General features: G+C 35.8%; 1 protein-coding gene across 4 annotated transcripts in view; it reads right to left on the bottom strand.

Moving 5' to 3' along the window:
* CUL2 (cullin 2) overlaps positions 1-24,607 on the bottom strand; it is a 47,965-nt gene that overhangs the window by 15,635 nt on the left and 7,723 nt on the right. For all 4 annotated transcript variants that reach the window (XM_032181900.1, XM_032181899.1, XM_032181897.1 and 1 more), the window contains exons 4-11: positions 24,338-24,432; positions 15,725-15,830; positions 11,570-11,652; positions 5,239-5,335; positions 5,035-5,145; positions 3,634-3,796; positions 2,333-2,457; positions 621-728 (exon numbers count right to left, since the gene is read on the bottom strand). In XM_032181900.1, the coding sequence (XP_032037791.1) occupies positions 621-728; positions 2,333-2,457; positions 3,634-3,796; positions 5,035-5,145; positions 5,239-5,335; positions 11,570-11,652; positions 15,725-15,830; positions 24,338-24,432 (888 nt within the window). The remainder of the gene's footprint in view (positions 1-620; positions 729-2,332; positions 2,458-3,633; positions 3,797-5,034; positions 5,146-5,238; positions 5,336-11,569; positions 11,653-15,724; positions 15,831-24,337; positions 24,433-24,607) is intronic.

The raw sequence follows: 24,607 nt of genomic DNA, 5'->3' as shown, positions 1-24,607 counted from the left end.
TTAAAAATCTAGATAGGTAAGTATTACATTCACTCTCCAGGATAAAAGATACAATGATATATCTGGAAGAGTGGTATATTAACAAATGGATTAGATAAAATATTCTTCTTCTTTGAGAAGGAACCACCCAATCTCACAAGAACCTGGGCAAGCTCCAGTCCCTTCAGCATCTCATTGGTCCTCTGTTGGACTCTTTCCATGTCTCTCTTGTACTGGGGGGCTCAGAACTGGACACAGATAAGGCCTCACCAGTGCTGAGTAGAAAACCTTTTCCCGAGTTGCCAAAATTCTTGCAACACACAATTTGCCTATTTATTACCTTAAATTTATATTAAGTGGGTCAGCTCCATTTTTGGTTTGATTTTTGATTAAAAAGTCTTCCTTTCAGTAAAATTTTAAGTATTACCATGTTTTTCTTTGTACATACCTATTTATTTTTTTTTCCCAGTACTAGAATTTCTTCTATTTAATTGCATTTCCAAACTAGAAAAACTACATGAGAATTCTATTATTAAATGTGCTGGTGCCCTGAAGAATTCTGGTGAACCTGAAACAGGGTTCCACATTTTGTTTTCCAATGTTGTGGGTTTTTTTTTTTTAACTTAATAGGTTAAAATTACCTTGTCAAGGGCACTCATAAAGTGTTGATCACCATTCAAAACTGTGTTGATAAGTTGAACAAATTTACTATGCACTTCCAAAACTGACTCCACAAACTGAGTTGGCATCTAAAAAGGAGATAAAGCAGAAAGCAAGTTATTAAGAAAAGGGTTATTACCTACACACAAACATAATTATATCTACTTTAATTGTACATTTTTTTCTAATTATTCTTTCTGATAAAAAGTTTAAATCACTAGTAATTAAACCTTTGAGAGGACTGCTTCTGCAGTCATACTCTTGTACTAGTGTGCTTGAGCATGTTTTTGAATTAAAAAGTCTATGGTTACATTAAAAATCAATCACATATTTGAGTCTACACTGTTCCGATGCTATCTAATCTTTTCCATAACGACCGAACATAATTTATGAGCACTTTCAGAAATTGTTAATGGTAATATGTAAATACAGAAATCAAGTGGAAAAGCTACTGAAATAAGTTAACTGTTTCTTCTACTGACTCTGAATACAGAAAGCTGAATGAGACGTTTGAACTTTCCTACGTAGAAGAACAGTTACCAATCAAATTTAGTGTGCCACATGTCAGCAAAATATTTTGTGTGGAAACAACTGATGTGAATTTAAGGAGCACCTGCACAGATAATATAGCAGGCTGCAATGTAAGAGTGTGAAATGCACTCACTATGTCACTTGACTCCCCAAGTGCATTATCAGGTCACACAGCAGAAACGTTTTGTTGCCAAAGTACTCCACATAGTGGAGCCAAGTATTTCACATTTGAGTTTACCTAGGTAAGGCTATGAATCACCTTCGTGGGTCTGCATTGATTTCACTGTGGAGACACTATTAGCTTGAAAGCTAAAGACTTGGTAAACTTTTTTTTTTTTTGAAAGCAAAATATGCTACTAAATACTTCAGTCCATTTTCTGAAGGTACACGGGAGCTATGAGGAGTAAGCAGACTCCTGTGCAGTCAACAGAAGTTAGTTTACAACAGCTCATATCTCTTTATTTTTTTAGACAGCAATACTGGATAGCTAAAGTCACTGTCCTGCACTGAGCACAGATCTAGACAGCAAGATGTATAAATGTACAAAAGAGCTTCCATGTGGTGTTATATTTGTTTTCTCCTCTGAACAGTAATGTTCAAGGAACAAAAATTGATTTGAGTAATTTAAATACACATGAGTTAAAAAAAGTTTAAACAAAACCACTTTGGTAGAGCAATTAAGCTACAGTATTTTCAAACGTCACATACAAACATGAAACTACAAAACTATTAGTGAAAAACACCACACTGAAATCAGGACAGGATGTCAAGTCTTTACAAATAACACATAGCTCAACTAAATTGTATCACTGGTTACTAACATATGAGAACAGCAAATGTCAGGGAAAAAAATAAAAAAATAAAACAACAGAAAAAAACACATACAACAAAAGGACCTACTTGCCACGACAGCATTAAACAAGCAACAATGAAAAATATCTATCTGTAGTTGCTTTGGTTAGATCACAACAATCAACTCTCAGGATAGATATGTGTTGTACAGCTCAGATTGCTGATTAGAAACTACAATTTATGCATAAAGTTCCAAACCAATTTCATATAAACAAAATTAAAGAAACATAATATATTAAAAAGAAAAGGGTAAACATTTCATTAGGAATGTCAATCAAATAGGTAATTTCAGCTGCCTAAAGAAACTCACATTTTCCTGAGAAAGATTGCTGGTTGCTCTAAGGCCCTCATCATGGATATGGTTTTGAAGTTCCTGAATCATATGAGGTAAACCACTTGACACAGCACGAAGGAGAGTATACATATTTGCCATGTCTGCAACAGAGATACATTTTTATAGAATATGCTTAGAAACACTAAAAATCAACACTTAAAATAGTATCATAATTTCACACAGAACTTTTAAACACTGAAACAAGACCAACTGTTTTGAAAAAAATATTTAACATACACTGAATCACCGACAAAAGAAGAAAAGGAAAGTGCAGGGCTAGTATTAACATTTACAGAGTACTGCCATTGGGACTACATTACTCTTCCAATAGTGCGTATCTAGGATAGACTCCAAAAGGACAGGTAGCCTGGTAAAGAAAAGTGTTGTGCTAGTTTATTTTTAATCCTCTGCCTCCCTATGTCTCCCTTAGCAGCGGCTGACTAAGATCAGTTTTGATGTCTTCTTGATATTGTTTTCCTCCAATGGTGGCTTGAGATTTTTCTCAGGTAAGAAAATCTGTAAATAAGCAATGTCTGGTTTTATTAAATTCACGTTAAAAAAAAAATCCAAGCCATGATCAATTGTGCAAAAACTCTTTGGAAATTGATCACTAGTATTAAATACATTCTGCCTGTGAAAAATAATTTGTTTCACATAATAGATACCATCCTCCATGCAAGAATAACTATTCTTTCAAGGGTAAAAGGCATGTAGTTATCAGGAAGCTTTTTTTTTTTTTTTTTTTTAAATTAAAAAAAAAAAAAGGAATATAAATGTAAGAACATCTGCTTCTGTAAAAAAGGATTTGGGAGGGGAGATTACAAAATTCAGGACAATAAGAAGTGGCTATGGAAAGAAACCAAAATATTTTATAATCCTGACCCGTCAAATGAAGATGAAGAAATCTGTAAAGATAGAGCCACTGGTTTACAAATGAAAACACAAGCATAAAATATGATTAATTCTACAGGACACAAGACTTCAGTGTGTTTTTAAGCTGACTATGACAAGGAAAGGGAAAGAGTTTCAGCCAAAAGAAGGCTTGTTAACAGTAAAATGCAAAAGAAGATTTGGACTGTATATTTGGGAGAATGATGACAACTTGAAAGGTAAAAGAAAAATCTCATTTGGAATTTAATTGAGTTTCTCAATGAGTAATATATATCAGCTGAAAATGGTTATGCACATCAAAGGTCGCTGAATAAAAATAATAAATTGCAATGCTAAATGAATAAAATAAAAAACATTTCATGCTTTTTGAGATCAGTAAGTCTTACCACTTCTTTTCTCTTGTCTGATAATATTGTGACATTCTGCATGTAGAAACTGCAAGTGATCTGCTACCATTCTCTGTTGGCATTCATGAATCACTTTGCCATATGAGCTGGGATGCAAATATTTCCGACACCGCATTTCTTCATCTTTTAACCTACCTAAAACCTACAGACAAGTTTTTAAACTGAGAGCAAATGAAATACTAACAAACAGCCTAGATCCATGAATATAGAATAGTATAAATACATAGAATAAGAGACAGAAAGAGACAGAAATGAGTAACCAGAAGATAAAAATGAACTTGCCCAAGATGCTGAATAATTGAATTTTCTGATTTGAATCAGGCCGTTACTGAATTAACATAATCTTCTATTTCTCAGACACTACTGGAAATCTAATAGCATTCATTAGTCCTCAAAATTTCTTTTTCCTTTGACTTTGTAACCAATTTCTCCTACTACACTTCTTCTATTCCTTCTGAGCAAGTATGTACATAATAGACATACGTAAATATGAAAATCAATTTTCTGTTCTAAACCCTTGTTGTACATAAACATGTACAGATCTACACCTGAGCTATTCAGAAAAACTCTCTTTACAATCTCAATGAATGAAATAGGTATTACCGTAAAAGAAATCACGAATATCTGACATAAAGGTATTTTTAACTGGTAAATATGAAAGGATGCTAGGGAGACTAGCACAACTGCAAAACACTAATAAGCAAGATAAATCTGCATTTTTTGTGGTTCAGTTGGAGCCTTAGCCTGTCACTGAATTTCACCTCAGGTGTTCAACCATTACATTATGCTTCTTACAGTTATAAGCAATCTCCCAACCTTATCTTCAACTTTTCCATCTTGTTACTGTGAACAGCACAGCACCAAGGACTAACACCTAGTCTTATATTAATCTCTGCCTTCTCAACCACAGTACAGGTACCAAAACTTGACTTTGTAAACCGCAAAACGAGAATATATAATCTTCAGAATATATAATCTTTAAAAAATGCTCTGTAACTACTCTACCATATAGTTTTCCCTAAACATTACACTGCTAAAATTCTCATGTTACAGATAACGTGCTTTTATGAAAAAAACAGAAGAAAAACAAAGAAGTGAGGAAGCAATAAGGATCAAACTCCTGTTTTTTAAATATCTATATTTATTTTTACTTTTCATGCAATTGGTTTATCATTTATTATAGGTTGCTAGCTTCAAAATAATGTATTTAGGCAAAGTTATTAATCTATATTCAGATACAGCATGCCATCAGAATAATCTCAAACTACACGAGAAAGCACCAGAAAGAACAAATATGGAACAGAACAGGAACACATGAATCATTTATAAAATGATAATCTTGTATTTCAGATACTGCACGTGTACAGAAGAATCTCTTACCTTCTCCATGTATTGTGAGCAATTTGACTCTTGCAATAAATTTGAAGCTTCTTGTTTATAATACTCCCCTGTTTCATTCAGAAAAGGACACTCAAAAATTTCCTGATAAAACTAAAAGGGAGAAATATTTTTTTTAAGTGCAAATAATACATATACTAGACTAACGTTCACAACTCAGAATATAAATCAGAAATGTGTATCTACCTTTAGGGGGAATTTTTTCTTATACTGTTCAACATGAACAAAGGAGTTAATAACCCCATGGATTACTTTCTGGTTTGGGTCTTCTCCACAGCGATCACTGAAATAGTGAAAACAAACATTCATGAGAATGCAGGTATCTAGGTGTAACAAATCTGATAGCCTAATGAAATAACTTAGTATTGGATGAAAACATTTTCTAGTAAATTCCTCTGTTTAAATTGGCCAAAAAAAGAATAGGATTAATCTCAAAATAAATGAATATGATGTTTCTTCTCTCCCGTATGTTTAAATTGTTGAAGTGGCAATTCATAAACTATTCACAAGCATTTGCAGACCATGAAACTTCCAAATATTTGCTAAGGATTTAAGTATTCCAACCTACATACATAGTCTAAGCAAGAACTTTAGAAGTTACATTAAACTCCACCTCGTATCTGTAGCCTTCATTGAACAGATTACTTTCACACTCTCATCTCTGCCAATAAAATAAGTTTTGCCAACATCACACCAAGAAGCCTAGTGTGTGCTTTTCAGAATATTTGCTATTCAATCAACATGCAGATGTCAAGTAGAACAAATAACGTACTTGGCATAATCTTTACTCATATGCTGGAAAAGGAAAGCCTTGCATTTTCCAGTCAATTTCTTAGCTTCAAGCGAGTGGGCTCAAATAAAGTAAACATTCTCTTTAGTTCCATTCAGTTGAAAACAAAAGTAATGTCAAAAAAAAGTGTTTTGCATGCTACAATTAGCAGTGTTCATTCCTTTGCAAAGACTGGAAATAACAGACCCACTCAGAGCAGCAGAGGCACTCCTGAAACATGAACTGTTCTAAAAAAGACTACCTTTCACATACGCTTTGCCAAAAAAAAAAATAAATCCTTAACTCCTACTTGTAGATAAGATTAAAATACTACTTTAAAAAAAGTATATTTACAGGCAAACATCCACAGCTGTAATTCCAAATGCTTTCAATTTTTAAATACATTTATACGCATATATAATTGTAGATATAAGAATTTTACCGAGTCTGCACTGAAAAGAAAAAATCAGTTCTCTGTTGGAAACTGTTGTTGGCTCAGGAGAGTGGGTTACGGGAATGACTTAAAAATTAAAAGCGGGGGGGAGGGGGGGCAAAGCCAGCATAAACACTTCAAATCCAAGCATTAACATACACGCATCTAGGCTGTGGGTAGAACGATGGAGAAATCATCTTTCCTTGATTGTAGAATTGATGGAAAAAATAGAGGATGCCCATAAGAGACATCCTAAAGAGGTTTAACAGGGCAGCCACAGCAGCAGTTACTGTGTTACACACACCACACCACATTCCTACATTCACATTATTGAGTATATGCGTTGCTTCTAAATACCGCCGTATCCTAAGATCCTTAGATTTAAGCTCATGATGACTAGAAAGAATTTTCTTTCCCCTGGGGGACAGGAAGGCTTCCTCTGGTTCTGGCAGCTGAACCAGCACAAGAGGTCTACTTTAGGGTACGTGTAATGACATCCCACATTCTTTCCAATAGTACTCTGCTACGTCTGGTTACGTGATGCACAGGTGGCAGCACCCCACAGAAGAGAAGTGGGATGTGTAACACTAGACCAGGACCTGGAAGCAGTTCCATCCAGGAGGTGCCCAGCAGCACAGTAAGGCTGTGTGATGCATGAGCTCTGAAAACAACACGATGTCATGGAGCGGAGAAAGCTAGGGGACCAGAAGGTAAGCATATTGGACAGCTGGCCTCTGCCAAGAGATGGTGGAACCTGCCTCAGCATGCAGGTTTCTGGACCTGGAAAGACAGGGGTGATAAAGCACTGTAACTGAGGATGAACCAGCTGCCTGCTGCTTGATTCACAGACCTTAGCTCACATAGATGCTGGAGAAGGGGCAGCAAAGGTCAAGACCAGGGAATTCAAAGGGCAACATATCATTAGAAGAAGTGTTTTGTTTTTGTCTCTTTGTGTTTTTGAACAAAAAGTAGATGCAGATCTTGCCTGAGCTGCAAGGGAGAAGACAGGCTTTAGATGCAGAGGCCACACAGCATAAAGGCAATAGAGGAAAAGGATGGCAATGCAGAGCTGGCCTTCCATGGGGGAAGCTGGGTGTACACAATATATAAGTAAGAATTGATAATCTGCTGTTGAGTAGGGTGGTAGTGAGGATGGGATTGCCAATCAAATGATAAACTTAGAACAAAATTCTTAATATCAGGAAAATTACATACTGCTAGATTTCCCTGATTTCACGGCCTTCAGAATGGTGTAGTTTTAATAGTTTAACTAAGATCACAGTTTAATACAGTCAAAAAATAGAACGATTGCCAAGAAGTACTTCACAGATGCCAACAATCTTTTCCCTCATACTCACAGAATTTTATGCAATTTAACCTAGGTTTCCTCTGTGTGAGCATTACACATCTACAGCAAAGTTATCACAAAATTTATTGACAGAACTGTGTTATGAACTTCAGTATGAACCTGTCTTTCAAATGAACCTATTTTCAGCTGTACAGTTTCCAAGATATGCAGCATATGTCTCCAAAGTATCATTCTCCTCAGTTCAGTAGCATCTTCTGGTTTTTATTTACATTTATTGAACGCCTCTCAAGAAAACTTAGAGAACAAATGGGTAGTTTCAACAAAACTTGATAGAAGTCTCAGTTGTTGCAGAAGGTTTAAGGACTATTGTTATGAAAGTTGCAGTAATGAGAACTCGAATGAGACAAACTGGTGACCTGGGAGGTGGATGTTTGTTCTGCATACTTTCTGTATGGTGGTAGTCAGCAGGCAGTACGGATGCAAATTTTTACAGAAGCAGCTGCCACCCAGTTTGAAGTAGGGATGTCACAAGACAGCGTGGGAGGATGGAAGAGAATGAAAGAATAATTTTTGGTGGGGAATCAAGCTAAAATTTAAAGCACCAGAAATAAAAGCTCCTCCAGTTCTGCTGCTGATATGGTTCCCTTTTTCAAATTCAATGCAGAAAACTATAAAGCAAAAGCTCAAGGAAATTGAGCTGTTTTATTAACTCCATCTTGAGCCTTAAGACTAAACCTAACCATGGAAGTTTAACACATACTGTACAGTGTACTATTATATCCATACAGCACACATTTAGAGGTCAATATACAATAATAAATTCTATATTCATTAAAAGAAGATTCCATTATTCAAGTGTTCTGCTGTGTCAGACCAATGGCCTGTCTAAAACTACAGAATGTGCCCTGAACCAGAAGAGCCTATTTGGAACACTTTAAAAGAAATTATTAACTTCTAATAGATTTTCTTCCAAATGATACGTTATTTGTATCAGCTTATAGAGGAATAGGTTCGGTTAGTTAGAAAGTGTTAGTTGTGTTTAGTAGAGAAGCATCTCCTGGTTAGTCCGTGCTAATCACACCAACATTTGAGCTAGCACCTGCATAATTTCCAAATTATTTAAGAATTTCAGAGATGAATTTTCTCACAATTCGAGATCTTGTTGGCTTCCTGTTGTGTTGAAACAAAAATGCGTAAGTTGGTATTCAGCTTGCCTTGTAGAAGGAGTGCTTGGGCTAGAGGGAGGGGGAAGAAAGTGTGTTATATTCAGAACTCTGTATTAAGAGAACTGTATTAAGAGAAGTGCAGTCAGACAAGACTGGCTTAAGTGATTTAACAACTCTCTGCTGTTTAAGGGGGCTAACGCTACTCCCTTTTGCTCGGTCACAGGCTTCTGTATCCCCTCTTTCACTGCTTTGGCACTCGTCTAAGTCTTTGCTGAACTGATTCATCGTGCCAATCCATAGAAATATTAAGACTAGATGGTTTCCTGTTGTATTAGCTGTTGAGTTGGATCAGTAAGGGCTTCGGTAAGTAAAGTCAGCACAAGAAAGGTAGTAGGTAGGGTACAACCTGCCCCTTCGTGGCATTAGCAAACTCTTAGAGCAGTTTAATCATCTTGTTCCATTGAACCACAAGTTACTATCTGTGCTTCTTCATTTTCACATGCCTTGAGTGTTTAATTTCAATGTATTTTTAACAGGTATTGCAAAAGTTTATAGCTTCTAAAAACAGCGGACGTGTATAAGAATTTAATCTGTTTGTTTTCGTGCCTTTTTTTTTTCCCCCTTTAAATTCCAGTTCAACATATTCATAAAAACTGAAAGCAAACATGTGGCTCTGCTCTCCATGTCTTTTCTGGTACAATAAAGACATAGTTAAAACATACTTTTATACACAGCCATTTGACTCCTTTTTGGTTATTAACTCTGTGTATTGTATTCTATGCAAAATCTTCTGGTATTAGAAGTTCAACTGTCCATCTATTTATATTCTATTTTCTCGGTAAAATAAATTTTATTAAATCATGCATGTTTTAATTACTACACTAAAGACATCTGATGGATAAGTTTAAGTATATATATTAGTAATTTTATTAAGTTTATTATTTATTTTAGGTAACAATCATGCATACTCTTGTGCCTCTGATAGATGCACTTGATTGATATCTGTTTCTTTAAAAACATTAATCCCTGATTTGCTGAACTCAACGGTAGAAGACATTTAACAGCCCCTTGCAACAAAGGCTTCAAAATTGTCTCTTGCAACCTGCATCAACCAGTGGACTAAGAGCAAAGAACAGCAACAGTACTGCAGTTACATGCAAAGACAACCTTCAGAATACAAACAGCATTCCCCCCATTTCATGGTATCAGGAAGAACAGCTGTAATACTACATTGTCTTATATAGTTCACTACATGATATACAGATCAAAAAATGACTAGAACAAAACTAATACAGATAGTTAAACGGTTATTTTTAGAAAGAGGTGTGGGGGGGAATTACAGACCCAACTACTGTAGACAATGACTCAAGCTTTATTTAAAATGTTTGAAAACGTTTAACAAATAACATTAGCATGTTACAGTCTCAAGATCTAACATCCTGTGAAGCTAATGACCTAAACATCTTTGCAAGGTCCACAGTTAGCCTCAAGGTAAATTTATACCATTACTTTTAAGCAGCATCAGATGTCTGCTGAAAAAGCATTAAGATTTCTGCTTCCACCTCTCAATGAAATATTCAGTTTCACTGCACTTGATGTAAAAAGGCAGAATTTTATTCACCATGAATTAAGGAATCTTCATTTAGTTATAAATGAATCTTCATTTAGTTATAAATCTTCATTATAAAGCCATAGTACAATTGTTATAGTAAACATACGAAAGAAGGCACATTAGCACTGGTTACGAAGAAAGCATGGTTCAACAACCAGAAGTGAATACGTCCTGGCTTCAGAAATACCACCTGAGAGAAACATCTTGCCAGTTAAGTCTTCAGAAATCTAATTCAGGAAGGAAAAGAAAATGCTCTAATATTGAGATCAGTATTCCAGTGCTTTATGGATACAGCTTTTTGGCTGACGAAGTCCACATCCTAAGGTAACTTGATCTGCCAAATAAGCTCATTCTTTCAGTTTATGTAATTAACCCAGTCACCTGAGTCACAGAGGCATACAATTCCTTAAAAAAATCCCAGTCATTAGGCAACTCCAGAACTACCATAGCTAGCAGTAAAAGTGTAGAAACTGATACAGCCTCTGTAGTTGATTTCAAACTTTCTGGTTATTTATAAATAAAAAGATCTTACAGGAGTTAAATAGTGCAAAGGTTTTAAATCAAAACTTAAAAAGCCCTAAGAATTTAATGGGGATACTACAACCATCTCTACCATGTAATTATCAGGGACGTCAAGGAACAAAGATTCCAAAATAAAACAATAAATTCCCTCAAAGTCCAAAAATAATTATTTCAATTTCACAATTAATGTAAAGCACCAAGAACATTAAGTAAAGTCATTCATCTGAGCAACAGAAACCCAGATGCTGCAGATAAGCAATAATTTATGTTGAATCCCAAGCAAAGCAACAAAGCTTTTCTGTCTTTGGCAAATCCTCACGTAAGACCTTATGTTTACTGACAGCACAGAAACCATAAGCAATCAGCATCGGATCAAGAAAAAAAGTAAAAGACATCGTTTGGGCCCTGGAGAATTATCCCAGCTATTCCCCAATCACATTATTATTAAGACAGGTTGCTGAAACAGAAAAGATCACTACACTTGAGTTACAGTAAATGAAGTGTTTTTTTTTCTCAGTCTTCCTTCACATACATGAATAGCAGTCATATAGCTACAATTATAAAAGCTGATAGAATAGCATTATCAGGCAAGAACATATCTACAATTAAATCATAAACCAGTTTGATCAAAGTAATTAGACTTTAAAAAAAAAAAAGTAGTACAATACCCCCACCACTGTGTAAAAGCAAAAAAATATGCACTCACTTTTTGATTTCTCGGAGGAGCATCCGAATAAGGATGGCCTGTAGTGGCTCAATCATTAATTTTCTCCACATATCAAGAGCTAGCTGTCAGGACACAACACCAAAAGTTTATATCAGTAACAAAAACAAACAAACAAACAAACAAAAAAAAGCAGAGGTAGCAACTCCCAATTCCCCACTCAGGATTTTAAAAATACAGAACTTAAAAAGAAGGGGAGAATATCTAATGATTTTGTTTGGACACCCCTCCCACATCTGAAACATGTGCAGACACACAATTACTAGTATAAAGCATAGAGAAAACATGAATGAAGAACAACACCATGTTTGCCCTGCAGATCTCAAGAACAGACCCCTTTTTGTAACAATCACCAGTATTTACAGAAATGGTATCAGATCTCCTCAGCTGACAAAACAGAATGTCTCTTGGCCAATCCGTACGAAGGTAGCATACAGGGTCCCTTGCAGCCAGGTGACCCTGTCCCTAACACATCACTACAGGGATCAAACAGGCTTGAATATTTCAAAGTCTCGTGGGTATAGTAATCACTCCCAAAACACCCTATTTTTATAAACGTTGCTGCAATTGTTCAAATGAGTTTTTGCAACAGGGCAGTCAGAAATCAGACTTAAAGTCCAAAGGGGATAGCATGATCCCTGGTATGTGGGGGGAAGACCACCACATATTTGAGACTTCTAAAGATACCTTCCAGTAGGTGGTAAACTGGGAAAGACTGAACTGCCCCAAACCAGTGAGGACTGAGGGAGTTTGCTGCTGAACAACCTTTGACACAACTAACAGCTCCCTAGCTGTTAAACGTGAAATATCGGGGAGGTATGTCTTAATTGAAAGTAGGCACCTAGCTACTAAGCATCCAATCTGATTCACTCTGCAAAATAAACCTTCCTTTTAAAGACCAATTTGTAAGAACTTCAAGCTGTCTGCTGGAATTTTCTTGTCAAGTAAGCTACAGACAGATCAAGCCAGCAACCTGACCTATCAGTTCAGGAGACCTTTTTCTCCTTGAAAAGAGGAATTGATCTTACTTCTCCACCTAAGACCGACAATAGAGAACGTGGCAGTTTCCTCCAATTTCCAGAATTTGTTTCCCTGTGATGAAAGAAAAAAAAAAAAAATAGAAGACAGCCTAACTCCCTACTAGCTCAGGGCTCCCATGAGTCCTCTCCCTCATTAAAAACTCAGAACTCTGAAGTCACTGACATGAGCTCAACTCAGAAAAAGCAATATCCTTCATAAAGCATTCATAAAATATTGACAAAAAAATATCTCATTTTGCAAGCACTACCAGACTATTTTTATAGACTGAGTTCATCTTGTCTTCCTAGCACAAGAATTACTGAGCGTCTGGAACACCTATTGGAATGATAAAATGTTTGAGACCACGCCAATATGTATTTCATACATATTTCCACAGTCTCGTATGTTCCTATTGTGACATACCCCAGAAGAACTATGCAGGCATGTAGTCTTGTTTAAGATTACTGAAAAGCTCCCACAGTTTCATGAATACATGTCAGTGATGTTCAGACAGAAACTTCAGTGCACAGAGAGAACTTTGTTTCTACAAATTCTAAATACTGAATATTATTTTTGTAACTTCATCATGAGACTGAAAAGATCTAAACATAAAATAAGCCCATTTGCTCTTGGGTAGATAAAGGACAGATCATCCCAATCATCCAAAAATATTTAAGTGATAATTCCGTCCGTTCCAAAGTGATGAACAATGGAGATGGACTTTTGTCAAAGCCCCTAGTGTAGGCCAATGAATACAAGGCAGAATCCTAAACAGGAACCACAATGAAAGAAAATGCTTTCAAAACAAAGACTTGATACATTTGGCCAATGCCTTGCAGGTCAAGAAATGTGAACCAGTTTTATTTCTGGAACACTGTAGTTTAAGTGCATTAGATTGTGTGTGTAGGACTCCAATCCCCACTGCTTTTCAGAGCAAAGGAGTAACTGCTATAAATCTACTCCTACATCAGTAACGAACAAAGATTAACTTCACTGCCACAGGAGCCAAAATTTACCTCCCACTATTACAGCTTACAAAGACAGCATTTGTAAAGAGAAATGAATAGTGGGGAGTGAGATAATGAAAAATTGGTTAGTAGAATTCTAGACATTATCCAGAACACCTTTGTCTCAAACCATCGACTGTCTGGTGAAGCTTAAAAACATTGATCCTCCCCATAACCCACTGAAATGATGAGCTATGGATATTCTGTACTGTCCAATAATCAACTTCTGGGAAGCTTGAAGAGTAGTGTCATCATTCCTCCCCCCCTATAATTCCATAAATATGAGAAAAACTAGACACTCAGAAGCTGAATTATCTGCTGTTTATTCTTCTTTGCTAAGCATATCCTAGGGCAGAGAGCTATGGACAAAATGCAAAATTGCTACTACCATCCTTTGGTTGATACTTCAGAATGGAGCAGTGCACAAATTCCCAGCCCCAGGGAGCTCAGAATAGCCCAGAACTATTCCCAGTCCCAAAAGCAGCTGAACTAACGTAGTCATTTGCACAGAGCTAAGGACTACCTCCAACAATTGTGGAGGAGTCAGTTAAATCTCAGCCCATGGAGATAATGAAAAACACATAGTGCATTTTGAAGTCCGCACAAACAGCACAGAATTACGCTCTCCCAAGCTCTGAGAGGCTCTTACAGATGACACTGATTAGAAAACCCAGGTGACAGTACAGGTAGATCAGAGAAGAATTTCCTTTTCTAAACTGCCTTGATTTAAAGCGTCTCATATTGATGGTATTTTTTCCAGCCCACCCCCAATCTGTCAAAGAATTAGCAACTTCAACTGGCAATGTCATCTTCATCAGGATAGAAGATGCTTCCTCATGCAACATATTCTCTCTGCTCTTAACTAAGACAGAAGAGATCTACTCAGAACAATGAAATCTAACAGCCAGAAGAACAGTAAAACTTGCAGGTCTAGTTCTGACATTAGAAAAAAAAAAAAATAAAAGCTTTCTAGTTTTCCAAATCAAGAAAGGAAAAAGTATTTGCTTCCTTTTTAGAGAAAAATCATAAATGTAGAGAGGAAAGGAAAGGAAAAAAACACCACACCACTTTGAGTGTTAATAGAGTAAAACAATTCCCCAGCTAGCATTGTGTTACAGAAGCAAACAGATACACAAAAAAAAATTCAAAATTAAAGTTTCTATTCAACTGTATTCTGGATTGTGTTTTTGTTCCAATTCATACTCAAGTGGTATTTTCAAAGTCTTCCTAAAGACATACAAAAATATTCTGCTGTGAAAAATCTGAAAGAGATTATATACTGGGAAATTTTCATTTTACTTTCTTTTATTTCAGGGCTCCTCGACTGCAACAGTAGCTGTGAAGTGACAGAAACAAAGTACACTTCGCTTCTGCAAAGCTGAATTGCACAGGGTGGTGGTATCTCCAAACATACTATTGACTTTTTTTTCATTTTACAGATAACTAAAAATGAGCCTCAAACTCTCCAACTTACATAAGCCAACTGTAGTTGTCAACACACTTGTGTTTATTCCCTCTCCCGCACCCCTTTTTTTTTTTTTTTTTTTAAATAGATAAGACCTCCCTACATGATAGTTAAGTGCACAGAAGGCCTACTTCTTCTTCCAAAATCTGAATTGTTACAACTGAAGCACAAGAGAGCCTGCACTGGAAAATAAGATGTACAGTATTGCTGAAGGCTCTACTCTCAAAAAAGCTGTAACACTTTGCGACAACACGAAAGATAAGCCTAAAAGTCATATTTCAAAGATTTCCCCAAACCAAAGTATCACCTCTTCAAAATCTTTTCTAGATAGTAGTGTCACATGAAAAAAAAACAATTTGTTTTTTCCTCAAGAAGAGATAACACTTTGAAGTTCTGCAACAATCTTTACATTTGCTTTCCGCCCTCCACCATAAAGAGCATTACATGTGTAGATATATATATACACACACATGTATATATAGATTTTAACTTCGCAACTGTAATCTCGTTTTCCATCGGATTCAATATTTATATCTTCGACTTTAATCAACTGTTCAGATTCTGTGACACAGAAAAGTCAAAATTTGAAAGGGCCAAGCTGCACCTGTAGGCAGCTGAATGCAGTTGATATTTGTAGATACCTACCTCTCCTATTTCCATCAATGGTTCGTTCATATCCACTCCTCCATAGCCATACTGAAGATCAGCTTCTGTCAATTTGTTCTTCTTAATAAACTGTGTATTGAGGTACCTGTACAAATAAACAAATTCTAATCAAAATACAGAAAAAAAATGAGCTATTAGTTTTTAAAAATACATTTGGAATTCTGGGATGTCTTCTACATGATAAAAGATAGCAATGATACTGGTTAAAAGTGGTTATCCGTAGAAAGTTCTTAAAATACAGATGACTACAGATGAATATTGAAGCACCTTACATCATGTTAAAACAGTACTGTGGCAGTAACTGAAATATTAAATAGTCTGATAGATCTCTGTCAGCATTTTCTTGGCATGCAATATACTTGTATAAGAATCCACAGAAAGTGAAGAAGAAAGTTCCCAAGCATTATTATTTTTTTTTTTTTTTTGCCTTCACCCTACCCCCCTTTAAAAAAAAAAAAAAAAAGTGTTTTCTAACTATTCAGCTTATTACTTTGCATTGCTTTCAGTCTAAACCACCATCTGTTTCACTGTACTTCAGGTACAACAATTTATGCAATTATTATCTTTACTACTCCACAGACATCATAATCTATTTAAATTGAGAATACATTTTCTACTTTGGAAAAAAAACTTAGTTTACGCAATCCTGGCTAGCTTCAGCATCCCAAAGGGGAATGTTTATAATGATAAAAGCTACCTCCTAAAAATCAGTGACTATGAGAACCACTTGAAAGTTACACTGAATTATTGAAAACTCCATTGCCTCAGCCAAGACAACACTTGGGACAATGTACAATGAACTATAATCTAGAATAAAAGACTGACAGGCTAAATTAATTTAATTAGCATTTGTTTTCCTGCTAGTATTCAAAATCATGTTCTCAATATGTATGCTGAACTCAAACTGTTTTGTTGACAAAGGTGAACTCAAAGGACTTTAGGGGAATCTAAATGGCCCTTCTAGTAGTACTCAGCAACAAAATCTGCTGAGAAAAAATGCCTGTCATTTTGAGATTAAATCCTTCTTATAGCAGGACTGCACGGACAATTCAAAGATTAAGACTCATGTACATTCACTTGCCATAGATACATGTGCTACAGAAATACTCCTTTCAGTATCTTGATTTTTTTCTGGGAAGCAATCCAGAAATAATGTCAATTTTAACACGGTCAATTTGTTAGGTAACATCCCTTACTCAGATCATGGTAACTGCAACTAGCAAATAGCTCTACCACAAATTTTAAAGAGAGGAGAAGAATGTGCATAAATTAACTTCGTGAACAGTTATAAAGAATAAATTTTACAAATGCCTTTTAAAATTAATTTTTATTTTAGGATTCGATATTTATTATCATATGTATAGTTTTTGAAAGAACAGAAAATGGCTTTTGCACATGACCTGATAAAACATCCAACTTGCCAATATTCCTTAAAAAGAAATACAGTAACATTTTCAAATTGAACCACTCTCCCTCTCTTGCAGAGAACCGTGAAGAATTTTCTAATACCATCTGTCATAACTGTACTTATACTATTTGTTACATTCATGCTTAAACGAGCTAACTAAGAAAACTTCAAATATCACATCTGTCTAGTAGCTCTGAGATGTCAGCAGGTACCATACTACTTTCTTTTAGCTAGCTTGGAAGGAAAAAGTCCTATACTCTCCCTATTCACAGCACATGCCTTCTCAACAATCTCAGACCAGGCAACTGATTAAACTTAAAACTAGCATAACCACAAGTAAATAGACGAGTTTAACTGAGATCAGGTACTTCTTTGCAGACCGATCTGATTCAACAAAGAGAAGAAGACAGGCAGAACCACTCCTTCAAGAAGAGCTCAGAAATACTGAGAACAAACTTGCCCATATTTCCCTTCCACTTATCTCATCATCAGCTCCCAGCACAAGCAAACATCTGAAAAAAGACGTGCAAACAGTATAATCTCACATCATCCTCTCCAGTGAAGTGATAAGCCATTTTTCACCTTGAATAACTACTCAAAATACTTAATCCACGTTTCTTACTTGTAAAAAACAACCCATGAGGTTCATCAGTAACTTATTTTGGAGACAAGGATCGGGTAGGAATTGATAATAGCAGAAAATACCCACAGACTCTTACTTTGTATTGTTACAAATTAATCTTTGTTACCCTTGTTGTTACTCTATTGTTACTCTTATTTTGTATTGTTACAGACTTTCTTTGTATTGAAAGTTGTATTGTGATACAACTTTCAGGTGAAAATTTGGAGTACCTTACCACACAACTCAGGCCCAATTATTTGGGAGTACACCTATGCAGGCTTATGCTATACTATCTAATGAGGAAAAAAAAAAAAAAAAAAAAAAACCTTTAAGGTTTGTTTCCTTTCACAGTGTTAGTGAAGCAATATACTTTTTGGTACCCAAACCTCAAAACACATCCTCTGAAGTTTCACTCCAGAAAAAGGTTAAAACATCTGGAAGAGTGTTACAGGACTCACTTAAAACCATCACCTATTTGACAATGGAATACTGAAGGACAGTGTTCCACCTGAATTACCAGTTAACGTCACAAAAGTGGCTGGTACATACATGCATATTCTTGGGGGAAATTTTTTCAGATAAAAGGCTCCTGATAATTCAGCGGATAAGTCTTTCTTCAAGAATTTTAGCAAAAAAAATTACACTGCAAACATTAATAATTAGAAGGGTAGCTAATTACTGGGACAGATTGCCAGGTTACATGGTAACTTTCACGTATTTGGTATTTTTAGATCAACCAAGGGCACCAATCTATCCAGAGATCCCTGTTCTAAATACAGCGACCACATTCCCAAATCAATGTTTCCAAATCACAATAACACGCAATGTCCTTGCAGATATAGACGTTGCAAAGCCTTGTCAGAATGGTTAGTAGAGCATATATATTTTTTTCTTTAGACATGTTACGTGGGTTTAATGATTTACATTGCACACTCCTGGATAAGAAACAAATATTAGCACTGGCAAAATAGATGTTGTGAAATTTAGCCTGAATATAAGAATCCCGAGACTGTATCTGCCTCAAGACAACTCCTTGTAATTTTCTGTTCTCCATCGTAAGTCAAAAAAAGTTTACCTTCATTACATCTTTGTCCACCCATGATAGGACACCACAAAACAAATTTCTAGAAGTGCCATACTTACTTAAGCAAAAACTGTGAACCCCTCCTATTCAGGTTATTTCCTCCCCTGAAAGCTCTCCAAACATAAAGAAGAAACTTTTGAGTAATGGATTTTTTTTCTCCAAACTTGTCCCCACTTACATATTACATATTTTAAACTTTAGCAGCATCCTCTAGGGTGCAAAATGAGTAAAATCTGTACAAGGAAAAACATGTTAATTGACAATGAAACACTATTTATGACCAATTGTCAATTGTTCCTCTTTTTTAGAACTTTTTTCTCTCTCATTTAAAGTTCTAGCTAGATCTCTCCATTTTCAGTTTAAAGTACCAATCCAAGTTTTCACACATAACTGGCAAATGAGACAAAGAGCTACTTAAAGAATTGTTTTCTATACTGATCCTCAAAATAGCACACGAGCTCAGCAGGACAGTATACAGAAATAAACTCAACCAAGTGCTGAGAAAATTGCTTTAAGAAATTTGCATCAGAAGTGCAACAATGTGAACAGTTTTCACAGATTGTTGCAAGTGCTCATGGATAAAAGGATAAAGAGCCTACATGACAATACCATCCACTGTTCTGAGCCATAGGAGGCAATTAAAACCATAACTAATTAATCCTAATTATTATAGATAGTTTTCAAAATAATGATTTATTTATTTAACAAATACACTTCTTTGCAAGCTACTGAACATATAGGCATATACATTTACTAAGTGCATAGCAAAATTACAAAGGGGTAGATTACTGTACAACAGCAAATAGCAATCTTATTAATGCTTTTGATGATTTGCATATGCTTTCATATGCACTTACGCTTAAAACTAAATATTTTGTTCCTTAATATTTCTGCCTTTTGAAAAAGGCAAAATCTCCAAGATTTTTTTTTTTTATCTGGACCATCATCCCAGTCAACAACAAAACAAAAAGTGGGGAAGGGTTCTTTAAACATAAATTATTCCAAAGTCCACAAAACACTTCAAAAAGTCTTTACATACTCTTTCCCAAGGAAAAAGACTCTTTTAAAAGCTTTTCAGTAACATGACAGAACTGTCAAAAACAAACAAACAAACAAAAAACACACCAGAAACACTTACTATTGGCAACAGAATAAACAGTAAAATCTTAAAAATAAAGTATTTGAACTTTTATATATAAAAGAAAGGGTTACTTGCACTCATTCCTTAAGGAGGTTTTACCTCTTGAGCTGGAAATGCAATACAGCATCAAAATAGGGGCTTAAAAAATGGAAGTTGGACATGACTAAGTCTGTGATAGCAAAGGGGGTGTACAGAACCATTCTGGGGGAGCTAGGGAACACCACTGCAAGGCACACTCTATCATGTCTGAAAGTCTACAACAACCAGGGGACATTTAATGATTTTAAAAAAGGGCAGAAGCATCTGGCTGGGAAACTCCACCGAAGTCACACCTCAGTCCCTGGTAAAATGGCAGAGAACACTTGAAAGTCATTTCTAGTTACAAGATAAGAAAGCGACTGGGAACAGCTAGCACTGATTTACCAACTGCAAATCATGCCTGAGTAACTTGAAATAGGATGAAATGGGACTGTGGATGAGGGGAGAGCAGATGATTTCATTTACCATTGGTGTGGCCTTCCATAAAGTCTTTGATAATATCCTTGTAACCAAGCAGGAAGGGGCTGGATCATGGACAAGGCGGGTGACCTGTCAGACTGGAAAGGCAGGGGTCACTGGTGCTAAATCCACCTGGGGACCAGCTGCAGACAGCACTGCTTGTGGGTGGGCACTAAGTCAGCAAATTGCCATCACAGCGTTGACAATTAACCACTTCCTTTGCTATGTCAGCAAGAGGAGGGATGCCACTGTTCCATCAGCACTGTCCAGAGCACACCTGGAGTATTAGCTCGAGTTTCAAGTACCCAAATACAAGAGAGGTTGACAAGTGAGAGTCCAGAGGAAGCTCAATGAAATACAATCATGAAGGTTGGAAAAGCCCTCCAAGATCATCTGGTCCAACCATCCACCTACCACCAATGTCACCCACTAAACCACATCCCTAAGCACCATGTCCAACCTCTCCTTAAAAACCCCCAGGGACAGTGACACCACCACTTCCCAAGCTTGTGGCATACCAAAGTCGAAGATAAACTCTTATCTGAGGAGCACAGAGGAAAGACAAGAAACAACGCACACCAGACATATAGAAAAATTTCTTAGAATGAGAGTAATTAAGCATGCTGCACAGAAAGTTGCAAAATCTGTCCCTGAAGGAGCTCAGAATTCAACTCAACAAAAGCCTTAAGCAACCTAGAGTAACTTTGAAGATAGTCCTACTCCAAACATAAGGTTGAACTGGATGACCTTCAAAAGTTCCTTTAGACCTAGGTGGTTTTTTTTTTTTTTTTTTTTTTTAAAGGAAAAGTCACCATTACATGTTTCAGTAAAAACATTGTTCACCAGAGTTACACTAAAAGCAGCAGAACCACTCTGCTTTATACAAGCAGGATGCTTTAACACATCTAGCAATACGTATATACAAGTTTGTAGCACTGGAAATTTTCATAATCATATCTGTTCTGATTCACTTATAAATACCGATGAACTATGCACTGGTTTGCAGACCTGTAAAACAGGGTTAAGTCATCTAATCACAATTTGAGCATTACCTAATAAATGAAAGCCATTTCAACATGACAAAGCACTGCAGATAATAAAAGTGTTGTGACTCCAACAGTTGTAACAACACGATGAGATCATTAATACATACCTGACGTGGAAGTAAACTTCCAAAGGCTACAAAATGCTATAGCTTAAAATGAAGGCAGTCCTTTCAGTTGAAATCTCAATACAAAAATACTGTTCAAGTTAGGTTTGAAATGCTGAAACGACTTATTGTTTATTCAAATCTTTCCTGTATTAATTAAGTTACATATTTAGTAAGCAAGACTAAGAACAGCAGCTTCTTAACACTTAAAAAACAAGAGAAGAGGACTGGAACTAATGTCAGTTTGAATTGTGTGATGGGTTACTTAGGTTGCAAGATGTCTCATGTAAAATGAGAAAAATATCTAGATAAGGCTCAAGATCTGAAAATTACTTCAGATGAATATGCTTGTATATTCATTCATATTTTGTAACAAGTGTTACAAAAAAAGACAACATGGAACAAAACAAAAACTATTGTGTTCTTTTATGCTTAATTATTAGCAAATTTAAAAATTAAGTTATTTTAAAAAAGCAAACAACCATTTAAATTAAATTCAATTTGCTGGGTATGAAACCCCCTCTGTTGTTCGGAATAATGATACATGAAACAGAATTTGTACAATTACCTGTGAAAACAGTTACAGTAGCATGACACAGGTAAGTCCCAATGCCTAGCACTGCTTTCGTCTATTGTTAATCTGCTGATAATAATAAAACAAACGCTACAGTTTAGCCAACATCAAGTACTCCTTATTCCATCAGTTTTATCATCTTGTGTTAAGTCAAGCATGTGGGATTTGAATTTTCAAATTGAATTCAAATTTAAAAAAAAAAAATAAAAAGAATATTATAAACTTCAAAGATCTATTATTTTTAATTCCTGAAAGAATTATACAAATTAGATCCTGGAATAAAACTGAAGTTGACTAACTTATACTACCTTCTTGGGAGCAGGAACACAAGAAAACAACTTCAACTAGTTTATAAAAACAGAATATCTATTTGTGGTCTTCAAAGGTATTTTCAGCGAAAACATTTTCTTGGAAAATGAAAGAGTGACACAACACTTAATGAAGTGCTTCCAATGCATGCAAGCTATTATGACTCTACTAATCAAGCACTGAATTAGTTCTTGCCTTCACTTAGGAGTGTCTTTCAGTTCCCATTACAAGGTGTGTTTTATTATAGAAGATAAAGTCATACCTTTAAAGACTTTTCAAAGATGCTACATGACAAAACTCAATCTCAAAAGAAGGAAAGAAGATACAAAAGAACTCCACTAAACTTTAGGATAAAATTATTTCCAACAGAATGTCTAATGTTAAGTAATTTTTCTGGATCAAAACACTATTTGCAAAGTCCGAAGAGTTAGAATGGACAGAGCTGATGTGAAATTAACTTCACAGTTTACAAGTTTGGATTCACTGAATATCACTGCACAGTTACTGACCTTATATATACTCACAGGTAAGTGTGTGCACAGTAACTGTTACAGAAAAACAAGTCCTGGGTTGTTTAAAAGTAAAACAAATTTTAAAAAAATGTAAAAACAAGTGCACACTGTTAGAAAAGTATTTTTAATTTGTTGGTTTAGGACCAGAAGCACTCAAGAGTTCAGAAAAACTGTTACACAAAGCAGAATCAATGAGATTCCTACACATTAAATGGGACTTTTTCCCTCCCTTATCAATCCTCCCATTAGGTCAGCAATGTGTTATGGAACTGAAGTCTGCATGCCTAGGACAGACTCCAGCACATCCATTCCCAGTCTGCTAGAGGTCATTTAATGGATTCTTCAAGGTAACAAACAATTCTGCTCAAGTAGTGGTAAAGGTCTTGAAGCCCTTTGTAAATCCTTACACCACATTGTCTAATGTTACGAAACACAGTATTAGCAGTACCTCATAAGTTACATTTACTTGCTGGGTATCACAAGCATAATGGACACTAGTATGTTCAAACTGCAGCCAGACTGGAACTAAAATTTAAGTCCTAGAATATCTCAAAACATCTCAATATAGTTACAATTCTGTCGGTTCATGCAGAAGCCAGTTTTACATGCTTAAGCTATCACTAGTAGCAAAGAACACTCACAATTCAGACAACATCAAAAGTACAAAAATAACAGGAAGCAGTTGCATTTTTATTTGCAGACTTGGCTATAATTTACTAAAAAAAAGTGAAATTTATTGCCTGTATAAAGTCTATCAGCTTCTGAAATTCTCTGTAAGGAATAAAGAAAAATTTCCATTGCTCCTAAGACCTGTAGCCTTAACATCCACCTGAAAAGAAAAGACCCCAACAGCACATAGCCTTGCGAGAAATACCTCTCCCTTCTAGGAGAGCCTGTTTTTGCCAAGGTACATGTCCAAGGTTTGAAATGAACCATGCTGGTTCAACAGGACAATGCCATCATGTAGAAAACTACCTAGTATTACAAGCTGCAGGGCTGGTTAGCACTGACAAATTTGGCACTGGAACATCAGAAACAACTAAAGTAGGCTATGCTAGTGATGACAGAATTATAGGAATCATCTTGGATAATTACTTCAGTGGTAAGGAGCAGTGCACAGAAAAACCTGTTGGAGCATTATTCCTGTTTTCTTATGTTCTACTGCTATAACTACATTTTGTGCAAAACTCACCTGGGGCACACATACCTCTTGCTGTCTTTAAACATTCTTCAGTTTAATATGTAGATCCCAGTAATAATCTCAGAAGTTTAACAACTCATTTGCAAAACTTACCTGTATAAGCAGTCCATATAGTCTGCTCCTTTGCTATACTCTTCCCAGTATCTGTGATACATAACCAGTACTTGTTCTTCGGATTCCAGAACTCTCTGTGAAGGAAGACAGGTGTGCACATGTGTGCACACACACACAGGTAAAGTTAGTAAGAAAACAGTATAAATTTAAAGTTGTAACAGGATTACTGTTTTGGAACAAACACAGATGCAAAACTAAGACCACACCTAAGCTTCAATAACGGTGAAAATAACATTTTTGCAATGATCT

The sequence above is a fragment of the Aythya fuligula genome, chromosome 2 (genome assembly GCF_009819795.1).
Source record: "Aythya fuligula isolate bAytFul2 chromosome 2, bAytFul2.pri, whole genome shotgun sequence".
Classification (NCBI taxonomy): domain Eukaryota; kingdom Metazoa; phylum Chordata; class Aves; order Anseriformes; family Anatidae; genus Aythya; species Aythya fuligula.
This window is presented reverse-complemented; position numbering and strand designations above follow the sequence as displayed.